Source organism: Oenanthe melanoleuca, chromosome 2 (assembly GCF_029582105.1).
Source record: "Oenanthe melanoleuca isolate GR-GAL-2019-014 chromosome 2, OMel1.0, whole genome shotgun sequence".
NCBI classification, from domain to species: Eukaryota; Metazoa; Chordata; class Aves; order Passeriformes; family Muscicapidae; genus Oenanthe; species Oenanthe melanoleuca.
Genome location: NC_079335.1, coordinates 142,209,014 through 142,234,942, shown reverse-complemented (window position 1 = coordinate 142,234,942; position 25,929 = coordinate 142,209,014). Strand labels below are relative to the sequence as shown.

At 40.3% G+C, this 25,929-nt stretch overlaps 1 protein-coding gene across 15 annotated transcripts in view; it reads right to left on the bottom strand.

Annotated features, from left to right (window-relative positions):
- The window catches only part of KMT2C (lysine methyltransferase 2C), a 188,627-nt gene that overhangs the window by 98,463 nt on the left and 64,235 nt on the right, over positions 1-25,929 (bottom strand). For all 15 annotated transcript variants that reach the window (XM_056485255.1, XM_056485264.1, XM_056485259.1 and 12 more), the window contains 3 exons: positions 16,673-16,879; positions 12,512-12,651; positions 10,790-10,899 (listed from right to left, as the gene is read on the bottom strand). In XM_056485255.1, the coding sequence (XP_056341230.1) occupies positions 10,790-10,899; positions 12,512-12,651; positions 16,673-16,879 (457 nt within the window). The remainder of the gene's footprint in view (positions 1-10,789; positions 10,900-12,511; positions 12,652-16,672; positions 16,880-25,929) is intronic.

Genomic DNA, 25,929 nt, shown 5'->3' with positions numbered 1-25,929 from the left:
TCTGTATTTCCCACCGAGGTGATGCACCCACACAGGAAGGGCAGTTGCTCCACATTTGTGAAGATTCCTAAGATGCCTCTCTCATGCCTGATTTGCTCCATGTTATTAAAAAAACACTCAACGACACCTGCATTAATGGCACTACTTCATACTGATGTCTGCAATATTTATGCTCAATCTGCAACTCTGGGACAGAACTTACACTAATGGAAGTCAATAACAAAATCTTCAGGGAGTTCAAAACTATTTTTTGCTAATGGTTTGATTTTGTGAGCTGCTGAGTACACCAATCTCAGAAGTAGTTTTTAGGCTACTGCTTAAAAGCAAACTGATGCCAACAGACTAATGTGAGTACTCCTGAGCTTTAAAGCATGTTCATATTTTTTGAGAATAGGTGAAAACCCCAAATGAAAACTCACAATATAATTTATATTAATCAGGAAAAAACCTCAGACTCTTTTGACTGGGATAATCAGAAGCCCTTTATAATTCTAATTTCATTAGAGAGTCTGGACTGTAAAGCTCTCATTCAAAAAAACCCACGTGACTCACATTCATGATAAATTTAACAGCCATGCTTAAATAAAATACTATATAAAAGGGAAACTGCTGTGAAACCTAGATTAGAGTCAGTTGTGTAACACTAAGCAAACAATGCTACAGCTGAGCAAATACACCTACTAGTCCCATTGAGGTATTTTTTCCTTTTATTCCCATCCTATATATTAAGGAGAAAGCTGCTGAAGAGGCCTTTTTATTTCTATAATGCTCAAAGCATAATGAGAACCTGTCCTTGACTGAAACTCACCAATATTAACTCCAAAAGACTGATTAGTCTTTTTTCATAAATATAACCATTACACAAAAGGCAAAATTAGACCCTTGAGCACAAACAATAAGGAACTCCAGATGAGCTATGGAAAAGACTGAATATAAAATATTTAAATCAGAAGCAATCATGAATGAGTTAGTAATAAGGCTGGAAAAGAAGGGCTGCATTAAAACACCTACAAAGGTGAGGAGATTGCTGGTACTGACACACTTCCTTGTGTAAATTTTTATAAACTTACTGCTGGCATGCTGGGTAACAGATGGGTATAGTTTCCTGACTTTTTAAATATATACAGAGCTCCATTTTTCTTGTTTGTTGAAAATATTAATGGTATAATAATTTAAATAATTTTGTTAATATTTTCATACATTTTAAAATGAGATTTTATTTCCTTGTTCCATATTCAGAGTTTGGAGGCATTCCACTGACATTTTCTCTCTTTTTTAGACATTGAAGCACTATGCCATTGCTGCTGAGCCCAGAAAGACAGGAGAAAGGAAGAGACCAAGTATCTGCATTCTCATTTTCTACAGCAAAGCCCCAAAATAGGTCAATCCCACCAGCAAAATGACACATTATCAAGGAAGAAGGTACATTCTTGTTTGGAGAGACAGTGTTATTTTCCTACAGTGCGCTTTCTTTGCTCTTCAGAGATCCAGTTCCCTCTGGTTTCAGCACATAATCCCCCCCAAATTATAAAATCTTGCAATAGAATGTTACTGAACTACTGTGTCATTGTCTTAATGCTCAGAGTAACATTTATGAAATACACCAAGAGAAGTGAGGGGAGAAAAAAAAAACAAGAGGATTTCTTTTGACGTATTACGAATAAAAGTGTTTTCTACTCAAGTCATGCAAAAGGAAGAAAAGGTCTTTGTGAAACACACTTCAGCAGTTTGGAACACACATTGAACAATTTCACTTCAGAGCTTTCAGTAAATGATTTCAGTGAATGTTAGCGAATAAAGGAAACCTGCACTGGAAATTCCTCCAGGAACACAGGCCCTTTCATGTTTCTCAGCAAGCCTCTTCGGCTTTCATTCCTGGGCTGCTGCTGTTTCTCAGTCTCTTTCTGTGCCCCCAGTCCATTTTGTCTGGTTCCTACAGCTCAGCCTGCCCTCAGTGCCTATCACCTATTCAGCATCAAAACCCTCTCAGAAACGTTTCTGTTGCCACAATCTCTCTCCCAATTCTGGTACCCACCTATCCGACATCTGGAGTTCAACAAAGGTGCATTTTTCAAAGCATTCAGCTTGGAAAAAGCCCATACTGAAAACTCTAAGGCTGACTCTGCTTTCCTACTGGAGTGTCATGGGAGCACTCCTATCGTGAGCTCCCTGGAACCTCCTCCTGGCTCCAGATCAGGAACCCAGCAGCACCACTGCTCTGGGAGATAAAAACAATGATCAGGCTGAAAAATCAAACACTTCCCCCTTCAGATGAAGCCACACAAACCATCTTAGGGAAAGACACTTAGTGCTGCCTAAGTAACCCAAGTATTTTCCCCTCTCATTTGCTGCTGTATTCCACAAATGCAGTTATAATAGGAAATATCATTTAGGTAAATTCACCTGCCAGAAATGACACTGTGCTTCTGTTCAGATATGCAAAACTGTAGGGGACACAGAGCAATGGAGAAACTGTGTATTTGTGTGCTGGAAGAATTGACAGTTTATGAAAAGTTCTGTCTCACTGCGAAAAAAAGTTTATTACTTAAACCTCAAACATATGTATTAGAATTCATGCACTGGCCATTGTCCCTGGCGAGGGCAAGCTCTAGAATTTGGTTCTTATGGCCCAAATAAGGAACAAGACACAGTTTTACTCTAAGCAGTAAGTTCCAGTGTGCACTGACAGTACCACTGGATCTGCACACAAATTCACAGTAATTTTTTTTCATACAGGTAGGAATACAAACATAGATGTTATTTCACAAGGTTCGTGACATAGCATATAAAAAAAAAAAAAGCTAAAAAAAGACTGTTTAAAAATGTGCATCTTTTGCTCGGCTTCATCTCAGAAGGCAAATTCTTCTCTGAACTGGGATTCACAAATTAAAGCCTGCCTTCCTTGTAAATACAATAAACATGATTAAGAGAATATAAAAAAATAGTGACAGTTAAGTAAGTTTCACATGACCATGTGCTCCTTCTCCCAAGCAACAAGTCAGAATCACACTGATAACAGGTTATCAAAGAAGGAACTACCACAGAGACTGGAAAGTGACATTTAAGTATCTGCACTTGATAAGAATCAAACTCCACAAACAAGTACCCAGAAAAAGTTCTAAATCAAACACTTTGCTGATATTTGGTATACTGATACTCTACTGTATATTAGCACATAAACAGATCAGTGTTCTGTCTCTCTAAAAAAAGGAACATCTCTTGTTTCTTGAGATGCTGATTTTAAAAAGTGCAAAATTGGGCATGTGTCATGTAGTCTTGAAATAAGTATTTCTTCATATTCCTAACAAACTTTTCCACTTGTAAAAATCCCAAAGACGTGAACAGGCTGAAGCATAGTACTGGCTTTACTGGAATATTAATGATAAGAAAGTTCAATTATGGGAAAATTACTTACAAATTTTATATTTATTTTAAACAAAATTTTGACTGGGTAAAAAGCTAATATTGCTCAGATTATTTTAAAAACAAGTTTTTAATTAAAAAGTTTCTGTTTAATACTGTAGCTTTGTATGCCTTTATTTTTTTCATTGGCTGGCTCACTTGGAAAGTTACTTAATGATAACAGAGTATCTCACACCACACAGTACAAAGCTAAAGCATCAGTCCATCTAACAAATGGTAGGGAAAGAAAAAACACATCAGCTCTTATCTCAATAAATCCCAATTGCATTGCAACAATTAACCCTTACTAACAACCTCTGCCTCAGCCATGAACCCAGAGCTACCCAAGTATCTAATTATTCAGAGGGGAGCAACAATTACATCAGTAAGACTAGGAAAATAAATGAAGGCATTTTTCACAATAAATGGAAAATTCAAAATTAAAATAATTTCCAGACCCCTTCAATCATCAGAAGCACTTAGCCTTTACTTTAGCCACATATTTCCCACATGTTACTGCCACACACTTTGCAACCGTAATTATTCAGACAGACCAGTCAAGTTTACAGCAATGCTTACAAACTTTCAAAAATACCACTGGAGATTCATATGCAAGTGTAGAGTCTAATTATATCCAAAGGTATCCATAATTTAGGTGCCAAAATAACTGCAAAAATGTACTAAAAGAAGAGAATCTCAGAGCTCTTAATTTGCATTTACTCACTTTTAACTAATAATTCATTGTCTTAAATACCAGCAAGGATTTAGAAAAATGTATTTTATTTTGTTCTAGAAAATGTGGTCTATTAGACAACTGGAGAAATGAAAACTGTGTTTTCAAAGCTGAATCCTTAAGTCTGTAGCTTCAAGGGTACTGTGTTTTGATAGGTAACAAAACTCTTCTGTCAGAACTGTAATTTACATTTTTCTGTTCTATGTTTCACTGCAGAAGAAAAAAATAGAATCACAGAGTCAAAGAATGGTTTGGGTTAGAAGGGACATTAAAGATCATCCAGTTCCAGCTCTGCTACATGCAAGGACACCTTCCACCAGATCAGGCTGCCCAAAGCTCCATCCAACCCAGCCTCGAACACTTCCAGGGATGGGGCAGCCACAGCTTCTCTGGGCAATCTGTTCCTATCCCCACCCACCTGACAGGAAAGAATTGCTTCCACTCTAAATCCAGTCTAAACCTACTCTCTTTCTGTTTGAAGCCATGGAGCTCTGAGTAACTCGGCTGGAAGGTGTCCCTTCCCCTGGCAGTGGAGCTGGAACTGGATGATCTTTAATGTCCCCTTCCAACCCAAATCATTCTGTGACCTCAAATGAGCAATGCTCTTGTAATGGTAAAGCTTGTTTTGGTTCAAATACAAGAATACTTTAATCACTGTTCACCTGACAATGCTAACAAGAATGAAGTTGCAGATCTTACTAAGCACCAAATATCTGTTCTCAAACTGCTGGACCAAAACACAGAGGTCCCATGGCAGCTATGTGAACTGAACAGATTTACCAAAGCTGTAATGACATGATTTATGGTGTACAAAGGTGTTCCAGAAAAATTACACAAATAAATCAGAGCCAACTCTGAGCAGATACCACAGCTGCTTTCCAGAACTTGGGAAATACAGCTATAAAACAATAGGCATAGGCTTTCTGATGTCATTTGCAAGCTCTAAGAACAATTCACATTCTTCAAGACAACAAGGATCTGGCCTTAAGTGACCAAAATCCAAACCATTATGTAATAGAACAAATCATGGAAGATAATTTACAGTGTTAAACCATCCCTTAAGTTGTACCCTCAGTCAGTAAGGTCCTGTAAAAACAATGCTTACACTCATCAGCAGGGAACTGGCTACAGATCTCCAGAGAAACTCCAAATAACAACAGGGAAATTCATGGAAAACTTGAGTAGCCATGGCCCCCATTGCTGAACTGTTACAGTATGTCTAAAACACACCAGGAACTGAATGAAACTACCAAACTGACCTAAAGCACATGCAAGTGTCTTCTTGGTGAGACATATGCCACCATTTCTCCAGTCTTTCTTTCTCTAGCACTTTCTGTGCTGGAGTTCTCTACGAGACAACAACCCATTTAAAAAAAAAAAAAAAAAAAAAAAAAAAAAAAAAAAAAAAAAGTAGATGTTGTTTTGGAAGAAAACTTCCTGCAGTACTTCCTCAGTTGCAGGACAAAAGCAACTACAGGAAAAAAAAAAAACTTAGTAAGATAAAATCAGAAGCCACTCCCAAGAACAGCCAGGTAGTCCCTCCCAAGCTAGTGAATGGAGATGAGGAGAAGCCAAGTGCCTGCTGTGTGCAAAAGCACCACAAAAACCCAAGGAACTTCTGAATACCAGAGGTGCTCATTTAGTTTCATGTTACAAAGCTCATCTTTGAAAAATGGGCAAATGCAGAGGACACTGCCTAGAAATGGCATAAATTATGATTTATTACATGCTCATAACGCATTTTTGTCTGGATTTAAGAATGAGCCATTCTTCCAATAATGAAAAAGGATGGAGCTTTTAAAGAATCAAAGAGCTGCAAATCCTGCACTCTATCTAAAAAAAAATCCCACATCCCTCAATGCTCTGTTCAGCTTGGTTGAGTTACACATGAAGCCTACATTCAGGATTCCGTCATCTAAGCCATTTCTCACACAGTTTTTCTCAACAAAAAGTAAAACCAAATGAAAAATTGCTGCAGTTAAATGGGCACAATCCTCCCCAGTGTGTGAAGTTAACAGTACATTAGGATGTTGGTGCTCACTTTTACATACAAGGAACAACAAAAGGAAGTATCATTTTGGCCAAACTGGTTTTCAACTTGAAGCAGCACAAATAAAACACACACACCACTAAAAAGGACAATTTTCAACAAGATGAGAAGTACACTGAGATTAAGGGATGAAGATACATTCAAAACCTGGACAGTTTTAAAGATTTTAAACATGTTCCCCATCTTTCCCCTCAACTTATTTCTTTCTGATCTAGCTTGGTAGGCATCATGCTAGAATCAAGTCTTGAGCAAAGAATTTTAAACAGACTTTTCATTACTATGATGTTTCTCCTAGTCTTCAAGAGATAGGAACCTCCTTCACGTTTCCACCAACACTGTTTTGACTTTTGTGCCCTTGACAAACTCTCACAGACTTGGAAACTGCTTTCTACATCTTATCAGAGGAGAAAGCTGGCTGGGAAAGTTACCCTTGCATTCATTTCTTACAGTTTGTTCAAAAGTAGTTTAAACACATTATCTACTTCCTTAAAATCACTTTCTGAATTGAGCTATTTTACATGCTGGGGGACAAAAAGCAGTCCACTTTATATGGGACTCTGTAGCATACAGAGTAGCTATGGCTGGACAATATAAGTCAGGTAATTCGCAAACTTTATTTTTCCTCAGCTGACTGTAGACAAACAAACGAGAACCTACTCAATACACGCAAAATAAACATCAAAATTACAAAGTATTATTTTAAAATACCTGAAAATATTTCAGGAACCACTATTTCAGAAACTAGTCTTGTTAAAAGCTGAAAAAATGCAAGCCTTAAAGGCCTCTACATTTTACATGATAATGTAAGTTCACATTTCCAAATATCAAAAAGCAGGAGAGTTACAGAAGTGTAAGACTGAAACTAAAAGTACAAGAAAAACCTGTAAACTCCACTTGTCTACATCTATTACTTTTTTTCCAGGGAAAAAACTAATTGCAGTTCAATCAGATTCTTTTGCTTAGTTTATCTATTAAGTCTACAATTCACATTGTTTTTGCATCTTACACTAAGTATCTGCAGAAACATCAATAAAAGTCTATCTTCCTGAAGCTGACAAGATGACAGCTTCTTTACCATGCTGAATCTTACATACTGAGCAAAACATTTATGGACTATAAGAAAACTGAGTTTTTAAGTTATGGATCAAACAAATCACTGGAACTTTTCTCTTTCCCATTTATATTTTGAAGAGTTGTTTCCTTGCAAACCTTGAAACAAAGCTACTTCCAAGCCCCATGAAATGCTATTGAAATAGTGGGGGAAAGGCACTGCCACACTGGAGTGTTAGAACTCTACCTTACACACAGTACCAGGATAATTCTTAGGAGTCATGCTGAGAAAAGCTCTGGCACTAGATTTGTCACCAAGATCACCAGTTCTTCCTTAGGACCTCCTAAACTTAGAAAGCAGTTCTGAAAAAACCCATGACTCCCCTGCTGAGATAAGCAAGACAAGCAATGAGATGAACTGAGGCACCTCCACCACAGATCTGACTGTATATTCCAGCTTTTCTTTGTCCCTTGTCACAAACCAACACGATACACAGGATTTCAAACACCTCACAGATGCAGGTTTGTGCACTCATGAATAGTAAAGAATGACAAATGCCAGACTTTGAAAGAAAGACAAAGAATCCACCTCTGTCTAGACACAAATACATGAAACAAGCTGGTCAGGTGCCTTTGCCAGGCCTTCACAATGAACAAATCAAAAAAACTGAAGAAGAAAGACACGCTAAGCAGGGTATTTTGTGAGACATTCACAGATTCTGAGATCTCTGCAGTGCTGTGTTTTAAACCTTCAGCAAACAAGGGCCCAGAAGAAAATTAAAATGGATAAAAATACGTATTTTGGAACAGGTCAGTGAAGTATGTCCACACAAGCTTTACTAATGCAATCACAAGTTCAGTGAAGCCAAATGGACATCTCAACTGGTAAACAGAGTAATAAGAAACACTGTCATATCCAGTTAGAGGAGATTTGCAAACAACAGGCAGCCTAACTAATGAGAAACATGAATGTAGCTTACAATTTAAAGAGTCCCTCAAGGTAAGAACAGGCCCAAAATGCTCTCCAAACTAAAAGACCTAAACCAATGGACTGTATTATCAAAAGTTGGTTACACTTCAAATATGCATGTTTACATGAACAGAAGGGAAAGAAAGCGTATTTTCCCAGTAAAGATGTCAGTGCTGCAAACCACATCACAAACCAGTTCCACATGCCAAAAGAACTTACTTCCAAGAAGACAGAAATCCCCTACCAAGCAAACAACAACAAACCCAAAGCAAATTTGGTGGCAAGCAGAGGAAACAGCATACAGCTTGGTTTTATTTAAACTATTTTTCTGTATGGCCTGAGCAAACAGCTTCATTTGTATGGCCAATAGATTTCAGAACATCTGAACAGAACTTTTCTCCTAAAATGCAGGAACATACCATTAGAAAGAAATGAAAAGAAAGCACAAGATGCTGAAAACACAAACATCTACTTTCAACTCATTAATTTATCTTTCATTCTAAACTTTTTAAAAGTAACTCATACAAAGATGAGCTTTTCCACTACCACACAGGACAAACAGGACCTTATACTTCTTTCTGCTTTCTCAGTCTTAGTAACAAGTCAAAAAGTAGTGGAAAAATTATTACCAAGCACGACAGCCTGGACACAACCAAAAATAGGATTACTTGGGCTCCAAGCCAGTTTCACACAAACTCCTTGAGAAATCATTACACTTCTCTGTAGTCAGGAACAGAGAACCACAGAAGAGTTTGGTCCTCATTTTTCAAAAAAACAATGTAAAATAAAAAGGAGACAAATCCCTGGTGTGATAGTAGGATAAAGAAGTCCAATTCCATCTAGCTATTCTTCTAGAATCACTGTTGTGCCTTTACTCAGCTCTCTCAGGAGATATCACAAGAAGGATAAAAGAGAATAACCGAACCAAGTGTCATTCTTCTCATTCTTTGCTGGCTGACTGCTGGACTACACAAAGAAAGTTTCTCAATGGCTTCAGCAAAGACTGAATAGAAAATACACAGAATGGCACTCGATTCAAACTCCTCTCCTCTCTCTGCACTGCCATGAAACGTGCAACAGGGGGATATAAACATTACTTGCAGAATTTGAAAAGATCAGTAGGGAAGATTCAGCGCAGCACATGAAAGGACGGGGCTGAAACGGAAACTGCAACACCAGAGATGTTCATTCTTCAAAAAATTTGTGGTTAAGTGATTCCATTGTAAACATCCATGCAAAACTTAAAAAGGTACTGATAACATAAAGGTGAGGCACCATCACCCTGAGCTTAGGGGAGGAGCAAAGTAAGTAAGAAATGAAACTGAAATAACGAAAACAGGATGAAATTCAATACAGCAAAATACAAACTTTAACATCTCAACCAAGATTTCTGCTAGAAGAAATTACTATAGACAGGAATGAGCTGATCACAAAATTACTTCAAACCAAAAAACAAGGGAGCAAAAACTTCTCAGCAGCAAGATTAAAAAAAAATCTATCCAATTTTGAATATTCTTTCAATTCTGTCATTTTTTATACATACACAAAAATGTTTGAACATTTTCAAGCTCATCTAGAACTTAGTACTGTCAGATTCACTCATTTGGAATAGTCTTACTTTGAAAGCAGAAACACAGAAATTGAATAAATTATCCAAAACCAATCGTTTACTTAATATGAATAGAAGAAGGTGCAAAGAAAGCTGTATTCTATGGCTTGTATTGAAAGACTAATATAAAGCACCTTTTCAGTCCAAACGATGGACAACAGCTACTGGTATCTTATGCCAAAATTTTTGTTCTATTATAATGCATGAAAAGCAAAAAGACTCAAGTGAAAAAAGGCCTAAGCATAACCATGGGAAAACCACCAAAAATTACATAGATTTGTTGATACCATGGCTGATTTAATATATAAAAAATAAAAAAATTATTAACAAACCCTCTTGGGCATTATTAAATATGACCAAAAAATATAGCTACATATGAAAAAACCAATGTCAAATGCATCTCCAGTATTTCCAAACGGTGCCAGAATATGACACCAGAACAAGTTCATCCTTTTCAAAGGTACTTACTTTTCCAAAGACATTACCACTTCAATTAAGAAGATTAAATATTTATCTGTGTATTTCTATGAGTATTTAGAGTATCAATGTAAGTTTCATGGCAAACACTGGCTTTTTTATACTAACCTGCTTTTTGAAACTGACATGAAAGTAGTTGAGAAATTCTTTTACTCTATTTGAGTGATATAATTTCAGGATATAAACTGGTGCAATAAATACTTCCTCTACCTATCAGAGTATTTGCTAATTGAACTTAACTTTTCTTTTGTCTCTAATTTGCTTTGGTTGGTCTGGTTCTTCCTACATTCTAGTTAACTAAAAACTAATTAATGATAAGAAATTGCAACAAATGTTTTAAGCATGAAGATCTGCCCAAGGAAACCTAATTATAAATGAAAGCCCAGAGAGTCATACGTGGGTATTTTTAGTCACACTTTGTATTGCATTTGTCTTTTTATCAACCCTACCCACCCTGTTTTCTAATAGAACTTGAGCATTCAAGTGTTTTTTACTCACTTCTGTGCTCCCTGAGACAACAGCTTTGTCCACGTTCAGCGATAGCTGCTCTTCAGTCTGGCAGACTCCCACAGACCACTCCGCACAGCGGTGATGAGCCCAGCAGTGACCTGGTGTGTGCACAGAGACAAAGGGCCAGGGTTGGACAGCTCTGTCAAGCACTGCCTCCAAGTATGGAACTCAGTTCTGGCAGTAAATACTTGCCAGAAAAAAAACAGAAGTCCTCTCCCCACTTTTTTTTCTTGTTGCAACATTGAAAACCTGTATTATCATACACTGATTATGTTACAGTTACTATCAGACAATAAAAACACTGCGATTTTCTTTCATATACAACACACCTTTTTTATCTGTTTATAATTTTCAAGTGGCTGATCATGTAATCATAGCACTGAGGTGCTCAACATCCTCTGACTTTGATTCCATTTAATCTATTTGATTCAATGCTTGTTTGACCCACACACAGAGTTCCATCTGATCTTATATTTCACTGTAGAAAACATTTCCCTAGGTTTGTAATCTTAATTTACGATTTCCAAGGTCTGGATATCTGTATGTTCATGCAGAATATGTTCCATGAAGTGTTTATTTAAAAGCTCAAAATATAGCACGAATAGAAACTCACATAAATGACTGAGAAAATTACGTCAATACAACAAGAACAGTGTAGAGATACATTTACCTAACAAAAAATTCATCAGAATTTGTAGAATTCAACAGGTAACTCTAACAAGAGTAAGAGTTATTTTTAATTTGATTCTGGGAAAAACAATGCAAATAATGCATACTTCCAAAGGAATTCTCTGACTGCTTCACATGGGAATTAGAAATGATGGTTTATACTAGCAGTTGAGATTAGGTATCAGCCAATTTATTAATTCAAGCTACAAAAAAAATTCCAAAAATCTCCATGTGAGTTTGAGAACAGTCATTTACAAATAACGGCAACTTTAAAAATGTAGATTGGTAAGTCTACATGCACCGATCTACACACACTATAGGAAAACTATTTAAACAAAATCATCGGATTTTATTTTTTTCTTTTAATTAGACCTTTAAATAACTTTCCACATTCATGAGAGAGTGACATTTTTATTATTTCGTAAATGTATTTCCATTTTTTGGAGCAAAATATGTGAATGGACTACTGGCATCATAGCATTTGGACACAGATATCTTCTGAAAAAGTAATTAATAACTTAATTAATAGAGAAGTTCAATTAAAATGGAAGAGTAGATGATAAACCAGACATTTTTCTGACACAAAACCTGCAGATTCTGGAAACATGCATGTGCATTATGTCTCTACTGCTCTAATCATGCTGCTCTTTTAAATCTTCTATTCCATTGCTTCCAATAACACTTGCAGCAGGAGATCAGGTAACGTCATAGGATGACGACTTTTGAGAATTATATTAAGCCATGCCTCATTCCTTTACCCTTTCCTCCCCAAAACAGAATCACAGTACTGAAGGTATTACTACCTGAACACCAGTTCAGCAGCAGATTACAAATATTTCCCCACACAAAGCTGAGGATTCTCTTTTCTGGAAAGACTACAAAAACACAAGCTGACACGGGTAAAAGCTACCAAAGCACCACCAAAGACTTGACAAACACCACAGCACAAAAAACCAGGAGCTGCAAAATTTCACTCATGTCGCTGTGGCTACTGTACTGCTACTGGACAGGGAGAAGCAGGAGGATAACAATGGATCTTACCTGTTGGCTCAAATAAGGCTTGAATATCAATGTCATCTGGTAAGCCAACTAAACTGAGTTCATCCCAGAATTTGACAACCTGATCATCAGAAGCAGTTTGGGTGCTTACACTTGTACATGATGCTATACTCGATCGAGATCTGTATCAGGAAGCAGAAAAAAAACTTAGAAGTGACCACATTCTTTGTTCAATTAGCCAGATACTCACAAATGATCCAAAACTCGCAGCAAGTAAAATTTTTTCCTAATATGATAAAATATAAATCAACATTAACAAGTGTCTTCCTTATATTTTATCCCAACACTTTCCCCAATAACAGTTGCCAGTTACAGCTGTTAGTAAACAAGCCTGCTCTCTTCCAGTTCTTCAGGACACACATGCTCCTTTCAGTTTGATTCTGTTTGATATTAAAACTTGCCCAACCCTTGGAATTGAGAATGAGGTAACAACAATCAGAGGTGAGGTGCCTATAGAAAATACTACAGCTATGGGGGGAAGGTAGAAAAAAAACAGGACTTTAAAATCTGTTTGGACATAAACATCTTTATATATACAATGTCACCAGATGTTAAAAAAAACTCCAAAAGGTGGGGCTGAGATGGAGAAAGGGGGTAGGGAGATTAACAAATGCAGTGATAATAAAGACTACAATATTGTACTAGTTTATAACCTTATTAATCTCTTTCCCAAATTCTAATCTCAACAGAAAACAATTCACACAACTCAGATTACTGCATTAAAAAAAAAAAAAAAAAAAAAAAAAAAAAAGCAACAACTTTGCCTTTATTTCCTGCATGCTAAAGAGTATCTTGGACATCTAAGGGTGTGTGTTTAGGCATACTGATAAGAGACTTGATCACTGATGCCTCAACAATTGGTAGGAAAGGTGGTGCTGCATTTTCCATTAAGGCTCTCTGAACTTGATTACTCTCTGCTATTAATAACTCAATTGTATGCATCTGTCAACAGATACAGTAACCACTGGAATTGTAACCTGTGATAACTCTGCTTTTCTTAAAACCATGCTTTACTTCAGCCATTACATTAATAAAAACATTTTAAAACCCTTTAGTGTATGGGGGAAAGAGTAACATCTGTCTTGAACTGCCCAAGAAATCTTAGAAGTTTTCTACAATTTCTATTATTATGGTATCTTCATGACTTGTTTAAAAAAAAAAAAAAAAAATCTACCCCAAAACCTATTAATTCTGACACTATCAACATTTAAAACCTCCTTAACAAAGCACTAAGGTCTGTTTGACAAAACTGGTTTCTGAACACCATTCATGTGTGTTTGAGTTGGAAAGGATCTTGTTCCAACCCTCCTACAATGGGCAGGGATATCTTCCACTATCCCAGATTGCTCTAAGCCTTGTCCAATCTGCCCTTGAACATTTCTAGGGACGGAGCATCCACAGCTACTCTGGGCATCCTGTGCTTCACTCCCATGGACAGTGAAGCCTCCTCTAACACCAAACTGCTACTCACAACACCAAAGCTTAAAGGATCTTTGAGAAAAACTAAATACCAACTGACAAGGCATTTTTCTGTATAAAAAAGCTTTCTTGCAACATCAAACCAATCCATTTACAGAATGCCCCAATTTACTCTGCAATCTTGCCCTGCACCAAAACACTTTCCATGGTACTTCTCTGAAAATAGTATTTCATATACCTACAGAATAGAGCCTGAGGCAAGGGTGTTACTTTTATTAGCTTTAAGAAAAGCCACTTTTCTATATCATCATTACACAATGTGCACTTTTCTACTGCCAACATGGTGACAAAAACATCCAACGTGCACCCAAGCAACCTCAGCAAGTGCGAAACACTGAGCAGCTCCTGCAGCAGCAGCACAGCCATGGACAGGTCTGACTCGGGGAGCTCGGAAGAGCCGAGAGCTGCCTCCCTCCTTGCTTTCCTTCCTGGCCAGGCCAAGCCCAGAGCCAATCCCCCAATGCCTGAAACCAATCCCCCAATGCCCGGAGCCAATCCCCCAATGCCCAGAGCCAATCCCCCAATGCCCAGAGCCAATCCCCCAATGCCCAGAGCCAATCCCCCAATGCCCAGAGCCAATCCCCCAATGCCCGGAGCCAATCCCCCAATGCCCGGAGCCAATCCCCCAATGCCCGGAGCCAATCCCCCAATGCCCAGAGCCAATCCCCAAATGCCCAGAGCCAATCCCCCAATGCCCGGAGCAAATCCCCCAATGCCCGGAGCCAATCCCCAAATGCCCAGAGCAAATCCCCCAATGCCCAGAGCAAATCCCCCAATGCCCGGAGCAAATCCCCCAATGCCCGGAGCCAATCCCCAAATGCCCAGAGCAAATCCCCCAATGCCCGGAGCCAATCTCCCAATGCCCGGAGCCAATCTCCCAATGCCCGGTGTGTGCCCTGCACCGCCCATGGCTCCGCATCATCACCACCAGCCTCGGCCCTGAATCCCTGCCCCACACCACCACTGCCCCACACCACAGCCCCTTATCATCACACCACTGTCCTCGGCCCCACATCCCTGCCCCACATCACCACCATCCCGCACTGCCCGCAGTCCCAGATCACCATCCCACCCTTGACCACTCATAGCTGCCCCGCCTGCAGCTCCACATCACCACCCCACATCACTGTATGGCATCGCCATCCCACATCACTGCCTTGCCCTCTGCCCCACACCACCCTCGACCACGCGTCACCGTCCCACATGAGCCATACCGCCTGTGACCCTGCATCACCCTCAACCCCGCACCATGCCACACCACAGGCGTAGCCCTCAACCCCACACTGCCCACAGCTCCACATCACCACAGCACCCTCAACCCCGCACACCCACAGCCCCTCACCGCCCTCAACCCCACAAACCCAGAGCCCCTCACTGCCCTCACCCTCTCACTGCCCTCACCACATACACTCACACCCCCTCACTGCCCTCTACCCCACACCCACAGCCCCTCACTGCCCTCTCCCCACACTCACAGCCCCTCACTGCCCTCAACCCCTCACACCCACAACCCCTCACTGCCCTCAACCCCTCACACCCACAACCCCTCACTGCCCTCAACCCCTCACACCCACAGCCCCTCACTGCCCTCACCCCCGCACACCCACAGCCCCTCACTGCCCTCACCCCACACGCATTGCCCCTCACTGCCCTCTCCCCACACCCACAGCCCCTCACTGCCCTCTCCCCACACTCACAGCCCCTCACTGCCCTCACCCCACACGCACTGCCCCTCACTGCCCTCTCCCCACACCCACAGCCCCTCACTGCCCTCTCCCCACACACCCACAGCCCCTCACCATCCTCAACCCCACAGAACCCACAGTCCCTCACTGGCCTGTAGCCCTGCATCACCACTGGCTCCCTTCATATTTCTCTAGGGTTGCAACCCCTTTGTCATGCAGACAGCACTGAGTGATCTACATTCACCATCAACCCTAAAGGAACCCAAGTCATCACAAGTCCCCAGTGACAGGATGCTGGTGCCCATAAAGATGTGGCTCTGAGCAGTCCCATCCTAGTGCCAACCACGTACTGAGCACTCTCTGCTGCAGGGCCAGGTATGCCCCGGTACACCCAGGTATGCCCCTGCCATCTCTCACAGTCACTGAGAGGCCTGGGGACCATGACCAAACCCCCCTGCCTGCAAACCCCACTCCTGCATGGCAGGAACCACTGCGGTGTGCTCTCAACAGCACTGGCACCAGCGCTGCAGGGCAAGAGGAGAGGCTCTAACCAGGTGGGCAGAGGCTGCCCATTATTCCAGGCCACACAACACATGAAGTGTCAGAAGTCCATCCTCTTCCACCCTTTGTGTGTACTTCTACTTCAGCATTACAACAAGAGCTGTGTTTTACAGTGGCTATGTCTCTTTTCTGTGCTCTCCCAGAGTGAGGATTCACACTTAGGGAAGAAACAAACCCATTTTTAAAAAGCAGAAGAGACAACCACTTCTATATCCCTCACGTGTTGGTTGCTCTGGCATTCTGCTTTTAGTTAGGTTTTTGTACACGTTGATTTTTCTTACAAACATTTATTAATTTTAAAAACCCTCACTTACACAAACACAAGTTAGTCATCTATTATAGTACAGAACCAATAAAGATCCTTCCTGAATTTCATGCAAAATAAAAAATCTACGTATTTATTGTAGGACAGACTTACTTCTTCTGGCCTCTCTGTTTGCGCGGCACTGAGTTTTGCCTTGGAGTTCTCTCACAAGCTCCATCCGTGCTGTCGCTGGCTTCACTCTTATTTAAAGGCTGGTTTTTCCACGGGATAACATACCCAGGAGTGGGACTGAATTGTTTTAAATCTCCTTGTCCTAATGAGCTCCGTTCTCCACAGTAACAAAAGGCGCAGAGTTGTTCGCTGTAAAAGGGAAGACCATTACTTCTTTATTGGGGGAAAAGCCAGCAGAGGATGCCCCATCAAAGAGCAAATTTCATGCTAATTTAACCCTTTATAACAAGACAATAAAAGCTCCCACGTGCCATCAGGTATCAGAATTCAGCATTCAGAAACACTATTTCCAGCTAATTAACAGTTACATTAAAAGAACTTTTTTTATGTTCACGAAACTGCCTGATTAACAAGCAAACAAAAAAAGTCCATGTTATATTCAAATTATCAGAATTTTCAAAATTCTGTGTGTCTAGACACATGCTTGCTAAAAGGCATCAAAATGTTACAGAACACATAGAATATTATAACATATACACCTTTCTAGAAGCACATACAGGTTATCTGTAACACAATGTGTAAATACTATACACGCAAAGGTTTACTAAAAATGGAATAATGAGAAAATCATAGCAATGGCTACAGTCACACATGCCGGAGCACACCACATACACAAATCCAATCATCTTCATTTACTTCAATATTTAAAAACAAAATGATGCCTAAAAGTTTTACTGGAGGAATTTTATATTTACAGAACTGTGACCGCTGCAATACCCTGCACCATTTGCAATTATGTTTTAACATGCACAACATAGCAACAGGATTGAAATGACAGCTCTGACAGCACTCCTTGTGTCACATCATATGGAAGCTACTGAAAAATATTTCTATAATAAACATACCCACAAACTTAAAATGTGAACTTCTGCAACTAATGCAGTTTGCATTAAAGGAAGGCCATTTAACACTTTTTTTTTAATGCTTAAATGAGCAATTCTGTTTTCTTCATATTTATGCCCCAAAGACCCCAAAAAGATGCCTCAGGGAATCAGGCACTTGGAGAGAGGCTTGGTTATGCCTGGATGCCATTTAAATAGATTTCAGTGCATCTCCAAGGTGGCACATTTAGATTTGGGACACTCTGTGCTGTGTGAGTGAGAGGAGGGAAGTGAAGTGGGAGGAAATGAAAACCTTAAGGCTAAACTGCTGCAAAATATTTACTAAATTCTGGGGGGAAAAATAAAGCCTCCTGTGCTTTTCAGTCTGGAGAGACAAGAACAGAAACAGAAAAGAGTGGAAGTGGAAAAGGAAAGTTCCAGATCTGAAAAGAATCCAGTAAAGCTGCTGAGATTTGGTTTATCATACTCTAGGAAGGCTCCTTTTGCTCTCACCATAGAGCAACAAGGAAGAAAGAAAAAGAAGAAGAAACATGAACTGCTCTACTACTACTGGTAGTACCAGACAGTCAGATCCTAAGGGAGAAGCATATCATGAGCCCAAAACGAAGACCAGACAGAATGAAGCCAAATGCTTTTATCTATGGTTGACAGGTAGGACTGCACTTTCATTAAGGCAGATGGATCACCAGGAACAAGCAGGTTGGTGGGCAGATAAAGTAAGTCCCATTCATGATACTGAAATTACACCTTCTGTGGTATTGCTAGGAATCATTTGTCCTCATCTCATGGCCTCAGCAGCACATCCCTCACTGATCTGCCTCAACACACAACCACCACGAGCCAGCACAACCCCCGGAGCTGATGGCAAATGTCTGACATGTTCCAGAAGTCTTTAGAAAAAGATATCCCAAGACAAAAAAATCCAAAGAAAATATGGATAAAGGTAGTGTGAGAGCAGTGGAAAATTAATAGTTACACTGAACAGTAGGTATGCCTATTTTATAGCTCGCTTTCAGTGTGTGATAGAGCAACAAACAGACTGTTATTTGTCTGTCAGTGACTGCAACCACTGGACTGCCAGTGTAACCTGATCTGGCCTCACAGGCAGAGTTCCTAAGCAGGGAAAGCAAAGCTATTTATGCTGGTTGAGACCAGAGAGACTTGTGAGGAGACTTAAGAAACTTAAACAGGCAACACCATGGTATATAAATTACACTAGTTACAAACACAAGATTATCCACAGTGGAATAAATAATTATTCATACATCCTGTTAGGACAGACTATCACTGCTCATTAAAAGACTTGAGGATAATTACAAACAAATAAACAAAGCTCTTTAAAGTGGAGTCATAGCAAATATGCAATAATGTTAAGGTCTATAAAAGAGAAATATGAAACAGTAATTAAGAAAAAAAATAAACTAACTTTTCAAGTGGTATTCTTTGAAAAGGCATACAGGAGTAAAGCTGGTATTTCTGGAGCCTGTAAGGCAGCTCCAGCATCACAACTTGCAGCAGTAGTTTCTGCAGGCAGAGTGGAGTGAAACAACAGGAGCAGTGAGTTTCACAGCTACTCTGCAGCGTGGTGCGGACAGCTGTGAAGCTGTCAAGAATCATATGGTTTGTGCTACTGCTCCTGCTTCAGCAGAGCTGGGGAATGCAGCTGAACCGAGTGCTCACCACGGCAAGGGGGCTGGGGGAGCCTTCACTGAAGGCTGTGAGCACATGGATGCAGAAGTTAAAGACAGGAGCAGCAGAATGTGCCCAGAGCTCTGCCAGGACACTGTGCGGCTGAGATAGAGAGGAGAGATTATACAAAGGGGAAAAGAAAGGTTTTACACTTTCCAGAGGGGTAAGCAGAGGGGCTTCAGCTGTAAGCACAGGCAGATAGGCACAACCACTCAGTGGCAGTGAACTCCCAGCCTCTGCTGGGATGCTGGACAGACCCTCTGCAGGAAAGCCACGCTCCTCTGCCTCCTGACATGCCACAACTGCTGCCTCATCAGGCCGAACAAAGTGGCCAGTTCCATCACGTTAGCCTTTTAGCTTCAAGTGCTCAGTAAATATTTTAAGTTATGTCTGTATGGGCAGAAGGTAGAGATTTTTTTTCCTATCATCTGAGGACTGCAGAAAGTACTTACAAATCTACTTTCCATATGTCAATATGCAATTAGAGGATCTAAATCTGTGATGCAAGAAGAGCTCTCATATTGAAGATAACGAAATAGAGATACTGGCAAATCTTAAGATCAATCCCTAGATCTGTTATCATAATTAACGTATTTTAAGAACAGGATAATTCAAAATGGGATAAAAAGCAGGAGACGATGTGTCACAAATCTTTTTATAAGTTACTAAGAAAAAAGAAAGAAGAAGCTTATCAGTACTCCATTTAAGATGTATCTTAGGTGCTCCAACTCAAAATGTAAGTTCATCATTATCTGTAACTTCAACTTAAATTACATATTTTCCCATGACAAATGCTACTTTCTTATAAAGATTTAAAGATCCAGAGGTGGTTTATTACCAGGAGGTGCTTCTATACCTCACCTCATCCCAGAGGATGCCACAGACTCAAATGCACAGAAATTTTAATACATAACATTGAGGAAAAACTGTGTTCAGAATGAACCAGAAATACTGAGTTTTAGGGATGCATTAAGAGGCAGAAAAGCTAGTAATGTCTGAAGCTAATGTCTGTTCCCATTGAGCCATGGGAGGAGATCCAGACTTGGATCTTGTTTGAAGGATGCCCTTTCTAACAAGAAACATGTTGATCCCATCACTCTTTCACAGCCATGCTCTTCTACAGGTTCTTATTTCATCAGTCAATGTCTCTTCCTCACGCAGAATTTACTCAACCCCCTGACAAGAATCTAAAGTGTTATAATCCTCCCCTGTCCACATCCTGACAAAGGATAACAAAATGCCCTGCAGCCACTTAATCCTGAAGGAAGGGAGACCAGTCACTATTTCCTCTACTTGACTGATGACAGTCATCAGGACTCATCCTAAAACACAGATTTTTCCCATTGAAACAACTTCATTTCAACACATGCAGTATTGGGCAACTAATTGCACAATATTAAATCACAACCAGAGTAGGAGAAACATCTGGTTTGCTTGCAAATATTTCAGTCAGAGAATTAAGGTAAAACTGAGAGTCCCTCAAACTTATTTTTTTTTACAGAATTAAGCCTTAGCACCAAGATTACCAACACCTGTAGTTGTACTTCCAGGAGAAGCCCCTCCTGGATCCTTCTGAGCTGGGAAATGGCACTGGGTAATCCTGTGTCAGGCAAGGCTCCCTGATAACCAGCAGATGTGCAGGCTGGCTCATGCAAACACATTTTGTTTATGCTGTGGCCCATATCTCACAGATGTGCACTCGTGCCCACATGAGCACTGTGCAGCTTCTGGAAATCTTCAGATGTGTCCACGGGAGGTTGTGTGACCCTCAACAGTATCTCACTCCCACTCTCCTGCTTGTTTTCCATACATGAGTAGAATGCACCACAAGCTGCAGTGATATGGGGCACTGCCATGCTCCCACACCTCCACCTACACAGCTGGGGGAATAAATCTTCCTTCCTCATTCTCACAGGAATAACTTCCCTCCATGTCTCCAGGGCCCCCATACAGCTGAACACCAAGCAAGACAGTGAGTAGCCTATGCTGGGCATGTCTGTCAGTGAGACACCTGAAATTATCCAGCCCTTGCAGTACTCAATGGTGAGGGTGGCAGGCTAAAGGAAATCCTGCAGCTGCCTGCTCTGCAGAAAGGTGTTAAAGCTGCCCTTCTTTCAGGAGAGCCTGCACAGGGGAATCCACGCATCACATGGAGATAAAGGGAGGATGGCAACAGCAAGAGAAATTCAAACTCTTGGATTCAGCTCAAGGAACATTCTGCTTGTAACTTCTCTAAAATGCCTCCCAGCCTACTGTGGGACTGCTATTACCAAAGGAGTTTTGTTGTGCATTCACCTTTTCCAATTAATCACGCTAAAACCGGGTTTAAACAAGAAAAAACAATGGATTATATTTGAGAAAATGCAAGGCATGGCAATTCCAGTGAGATCCACTAGCTATAGCCATTTCCTCAGCATTAAACACTAAGTTGCACGTGATCACTACTGCCATTTGCCACAATAACAATTGCACCAAAGTTAAAAAGAAACCCAACTTGGAAAGCATAAAGATCTCTTTCACTCATGGTTTGGGTTGAAAAAGAAAGTGAAGAGGGTATCATGTGACTTTTGCTACGAATTTGTTTTTAAAGGAATTATGCAACAATCTTCCTCAATGCCTGGAAATGCCTTCAGGATGTCTTTTTCACACACTACTTGTTACAGAAATTTACAGTGTTTTTAACATCTATTTTTCAGGACTAAAATTAAGCTCAACACAGTGTAATGGAGTATTTGATAGCAAAACAGAACTTCAGAGCATCATCTGTACTAATTACCAAACTAGACTAATGAGAATTGGCCTTAAGAATTCTTCTTGCACCTAATCCTGTCAGAAGTTTTAGCATGTGCTGAAAGAATAAATTAAACACTATAAGGGACCTACTATTTACTTAGATATGCCAAGTTGTGCTAATGCACAAAATAGTTTGCTCTCATTTTATTTGTTATTTAAAGATTAAAGTGTTTTCCTCCTTAGTGAAGATCCACCATTTTATCATTTATGTAAATTCAAATCAGTACCTGCAAGCTACATTTTAAGTGAAGAAAAAAACCCCACCATTTCTGACTTGAAACAATACCAGGGATCTGCATCAGTGTGAGTTCAAATATACTGAGATATTCACACAGGTAAAGGTGTGATTCAGATTCAGATGAAGCTTTTCAGCATCCTCTAATTATTCTGTAAATATCTGGATCTCAATAATCACGAAGCTTGAAAGGAAACTACCAAAGAAACCTCATTAGGTGAGGCATAACTGCTTCATATTGATACAGGATTCACAACCCAACAAATCACCCTTCTGAGTGAAGGATACTAAGGACAGACAAAGATGGAAAGGTCAAATGGAGACACTACAAAGAGAAAGAAGCAAAAATGTCTGCTAAAAGCTGTATTTAAGTGTTTGACATAATCTCCTTCCAATAGGTAAATGAATCACAGAACAACCTGAAATTGTGGTTTGACATTATTACAGAGATTTGGGTTTGAAGTTAAGTATTTAACTTAAGCAGTGTAATTCTTTAAAAAAAAAAAAAAAGGAGTTGGGACAGAGTTCATATGAATTTCAGGTGAAGAATTTTAGAATTTTATACAAAGCAATTAATCTGCATTAGACAATAACTGCTTCCAGTTTCTTCAAACAGCACAGTTGGAGTTCTACAGCCATATAATCAACTTAATGATAGTCTTCTCATTTGAAAGGAAGAAAACATTACCTCTAAACACAACCAAAACAACACATCTTACTGATATTTTTCAATTTGGAAAATAGGTTCTTATTCACCATGAACTGTGTCAGCTTTTATTTAAACAAGTATTTGTTATGGTTTACCAAGAGGAGTTACCAGAATGCCAATGCTGAAAAAAGTGAATTTAGAGGTGTAATCTAAGGTACTCTAGATAGTTCCTTAAGGTCCATGTGAACTGACTTGTATCCTCAAATAACAATGTCCTACAGACTGTAGGACAATTGATTGTACCTGCAAAGTGGCAAATTATGCAATTCTGAGTTATCTTCACGTCTGAGGGATAAAAGTCAAAGAATAAGAAGTCCTGTAGCTTCAATCTTCAGTATGCATCTGTGCCCAGGAAGTATTATCTATGTAAGCCAAATTCTGTCTCTTGGTAATTAAAACATAATATACAGAATGGTTCGGGTTGGAGGGACCTTAAACATGATCCAGTTCCAACCCTCCTGCCACGACGACAGGCTGCTCAAAGCCCCATCCAGCCTGGCCTTGAACACTTCCAGCGATGGGACAGCCACAGCCACGCCCAACTCACACAGAGGTACCAGCCTCTCTTAGAGACACCTTCATACAAATACTAAGTAAGGTCTTACTACCTGAAAATTACTGAGATTTACCATATAGCAAGCTGGCTTTAAACAGCAGTTTTTCAAGAAAGCTTCATCTAAGCAGCATAAGCAGAGGTACAGGGATATTAAAGAGCAGGCAGACATGGCATCCATGCCCCCCAGTATGTTCAGTTCAGGGCCTCCCTGTGGCAGCTGTGATTCCTGTACACTCATTCTCAGTTTCTCTTTCATGAACTTGCCCAGTCTGCTCTTGACCACACCTAAAGTTTCAGCAAACCACATCCTTTGGCAAGAATGTTGTCTCTAGACAACTCTCTGCTGTACAAAGAACCAACTCCTTTTATTTTTTATCTAACCCTTAGAAGTTCCATTTGATGACCCTCAATCTCTTGCATTAAAAGAAACTAAGCTGTCAGGATACAGTCACCTTCCACACTCCATCTATGATTCTGAAGCTTCTTATCTTCCTTCTCCAACACCTTCTACAAAAAGAATTGTCTACCTGGAATCTACTTCAGATCTTTGATCAACCTTCTGTTGTTCTTGGAAACATTTTAAGTTTTACTATATTAATTTCTGAAGTTACAGATAGACTTACTATAACCCTATGAAAATTAATCCAAATTTGTTTCTCTAAATGCTTCTATCCTTACCAAGCAGAGCCCATGTGCTTCAGAACAGCTTTATCACACTGAAGCTAGGAGCACAAAGATTCTCTCTTCACTAAGCACACTGAATCCCTCTCAGTCCCTACGTGAGAGCAGATTCCATCTGCACCATCCATTCCCTGTGAATGAACACCCTTCTGGCAAAGGTCAGAGACACTCGTAGGGATCATCTCTGCCACTACAGCTCTGGAGTGCTGTGAGTCCAGCTTTTACCATTTAAATTGCTTGTACTTTCCATCAGCTTTGGTATAGAAGCAAGGAAGGAATGCAGGACACAACACAGAGTTTGCTGTGTTAGGGAAATGGAAGGTCTGGAGAAATGAGACTATTGACTATGGGAAATAACACAGATCACACAGCTGAAGGAAGCAAGAAGGAAACAGTCGCAGCTGACAAGGAAATGAACAAGAAAATGGATAAAGGGGTGGGAAGAAATACTGTATACCAAACACCTGTCTAGAAGCCACTGGAAATGGATAGAAGGAAACTGCACATCAGGCCAAGAGACGAAGAAGAGTGAACTTCAACTAAGGGAAACAATTATTAAAACTGATGAGCAGTGTGGAATTAGCAAAGAGAATGGGAATATGAGCATTCACCAACATAAAAAAACCCAAGAGGCTGGCAAAGAAACCTGGAGGCAAAAAAAACCAAAAAAACAACAACAAAAAAAAACAAACCCCAAAAAAACAACAAAAAACTTGTCAAAAAACAAATGGAAGGGGTGATATTTGGAAGAAATGAGAGAAAACACTCAACACAGGAACAGAAATTCCTAGATATTACCACTGTCTGTGAATACCCTGTATCTCTGCAATCCCTGCCAAAGCAGGCACCCCATGCTGTAAGGAGTGCTGCCCCCAGCCCTGCAGCATGGCCTACCAGACTGCCAGCAATGGGCTGCTTCTGTCTGTCTGACTGCCACCTCCCAGGGGACAGGAGACTTGTCCAGGCATCAGACCTGAGCTGCCAGTGCTCAGCTTGCTGCTCACCAATGCAGGACTTGTAAGCAGCAGGGCAGACCCAGGTGGAGACGAGCAGCCTCAGGATGGGGATGAGACAGAAATTCCCTAAGAACATCTGTGAGAGGCTGACAGTGGGACTCCAGAAACCTGGAGCATCTGTGAGCACCTCCTCTCGCTGGGCAGGAGACATTTCATGGTTTCTGTGGTTGGACCTTCCTACAGAATAGATTAAATCATGAAGCAAAGGTCTGTGCTCAAAGGCCCAGCCACGAATGTCATTGACTATGGTGTCAAATCCCACGAGGCACAAGTTGTACATGAGAGCATTAAACACATTATGGCCACAATGGTAATTGTTCAGCCTAAGCAAAAGGCAGGATTTTGGCTGCCTGTGAAACCCTTCTTTGGCCCCATTTGTGTGACACGCCTTCTGTGCTCTGAGAAAGACACAGACCATCTGGAGAAAACTCAAACCAGCAAGAAGGATCTGAGCTCAAGAAAACATCATCTACAAAGAAAGTAGGAACAAATTTGGGATTTCTGTTACGAGGTAAAGCATGCTGGGGAAATAAATGAGAGACTTTTGCACAAAGCTGTCCTCCATTATCCTTGGCAGATGGTACGAGTAGTAATGGAATAAACCCAGAATGAAGAGAGTGTGGGTTAGATGTGAGGAAACTGGTTCCAACAGTAAAAA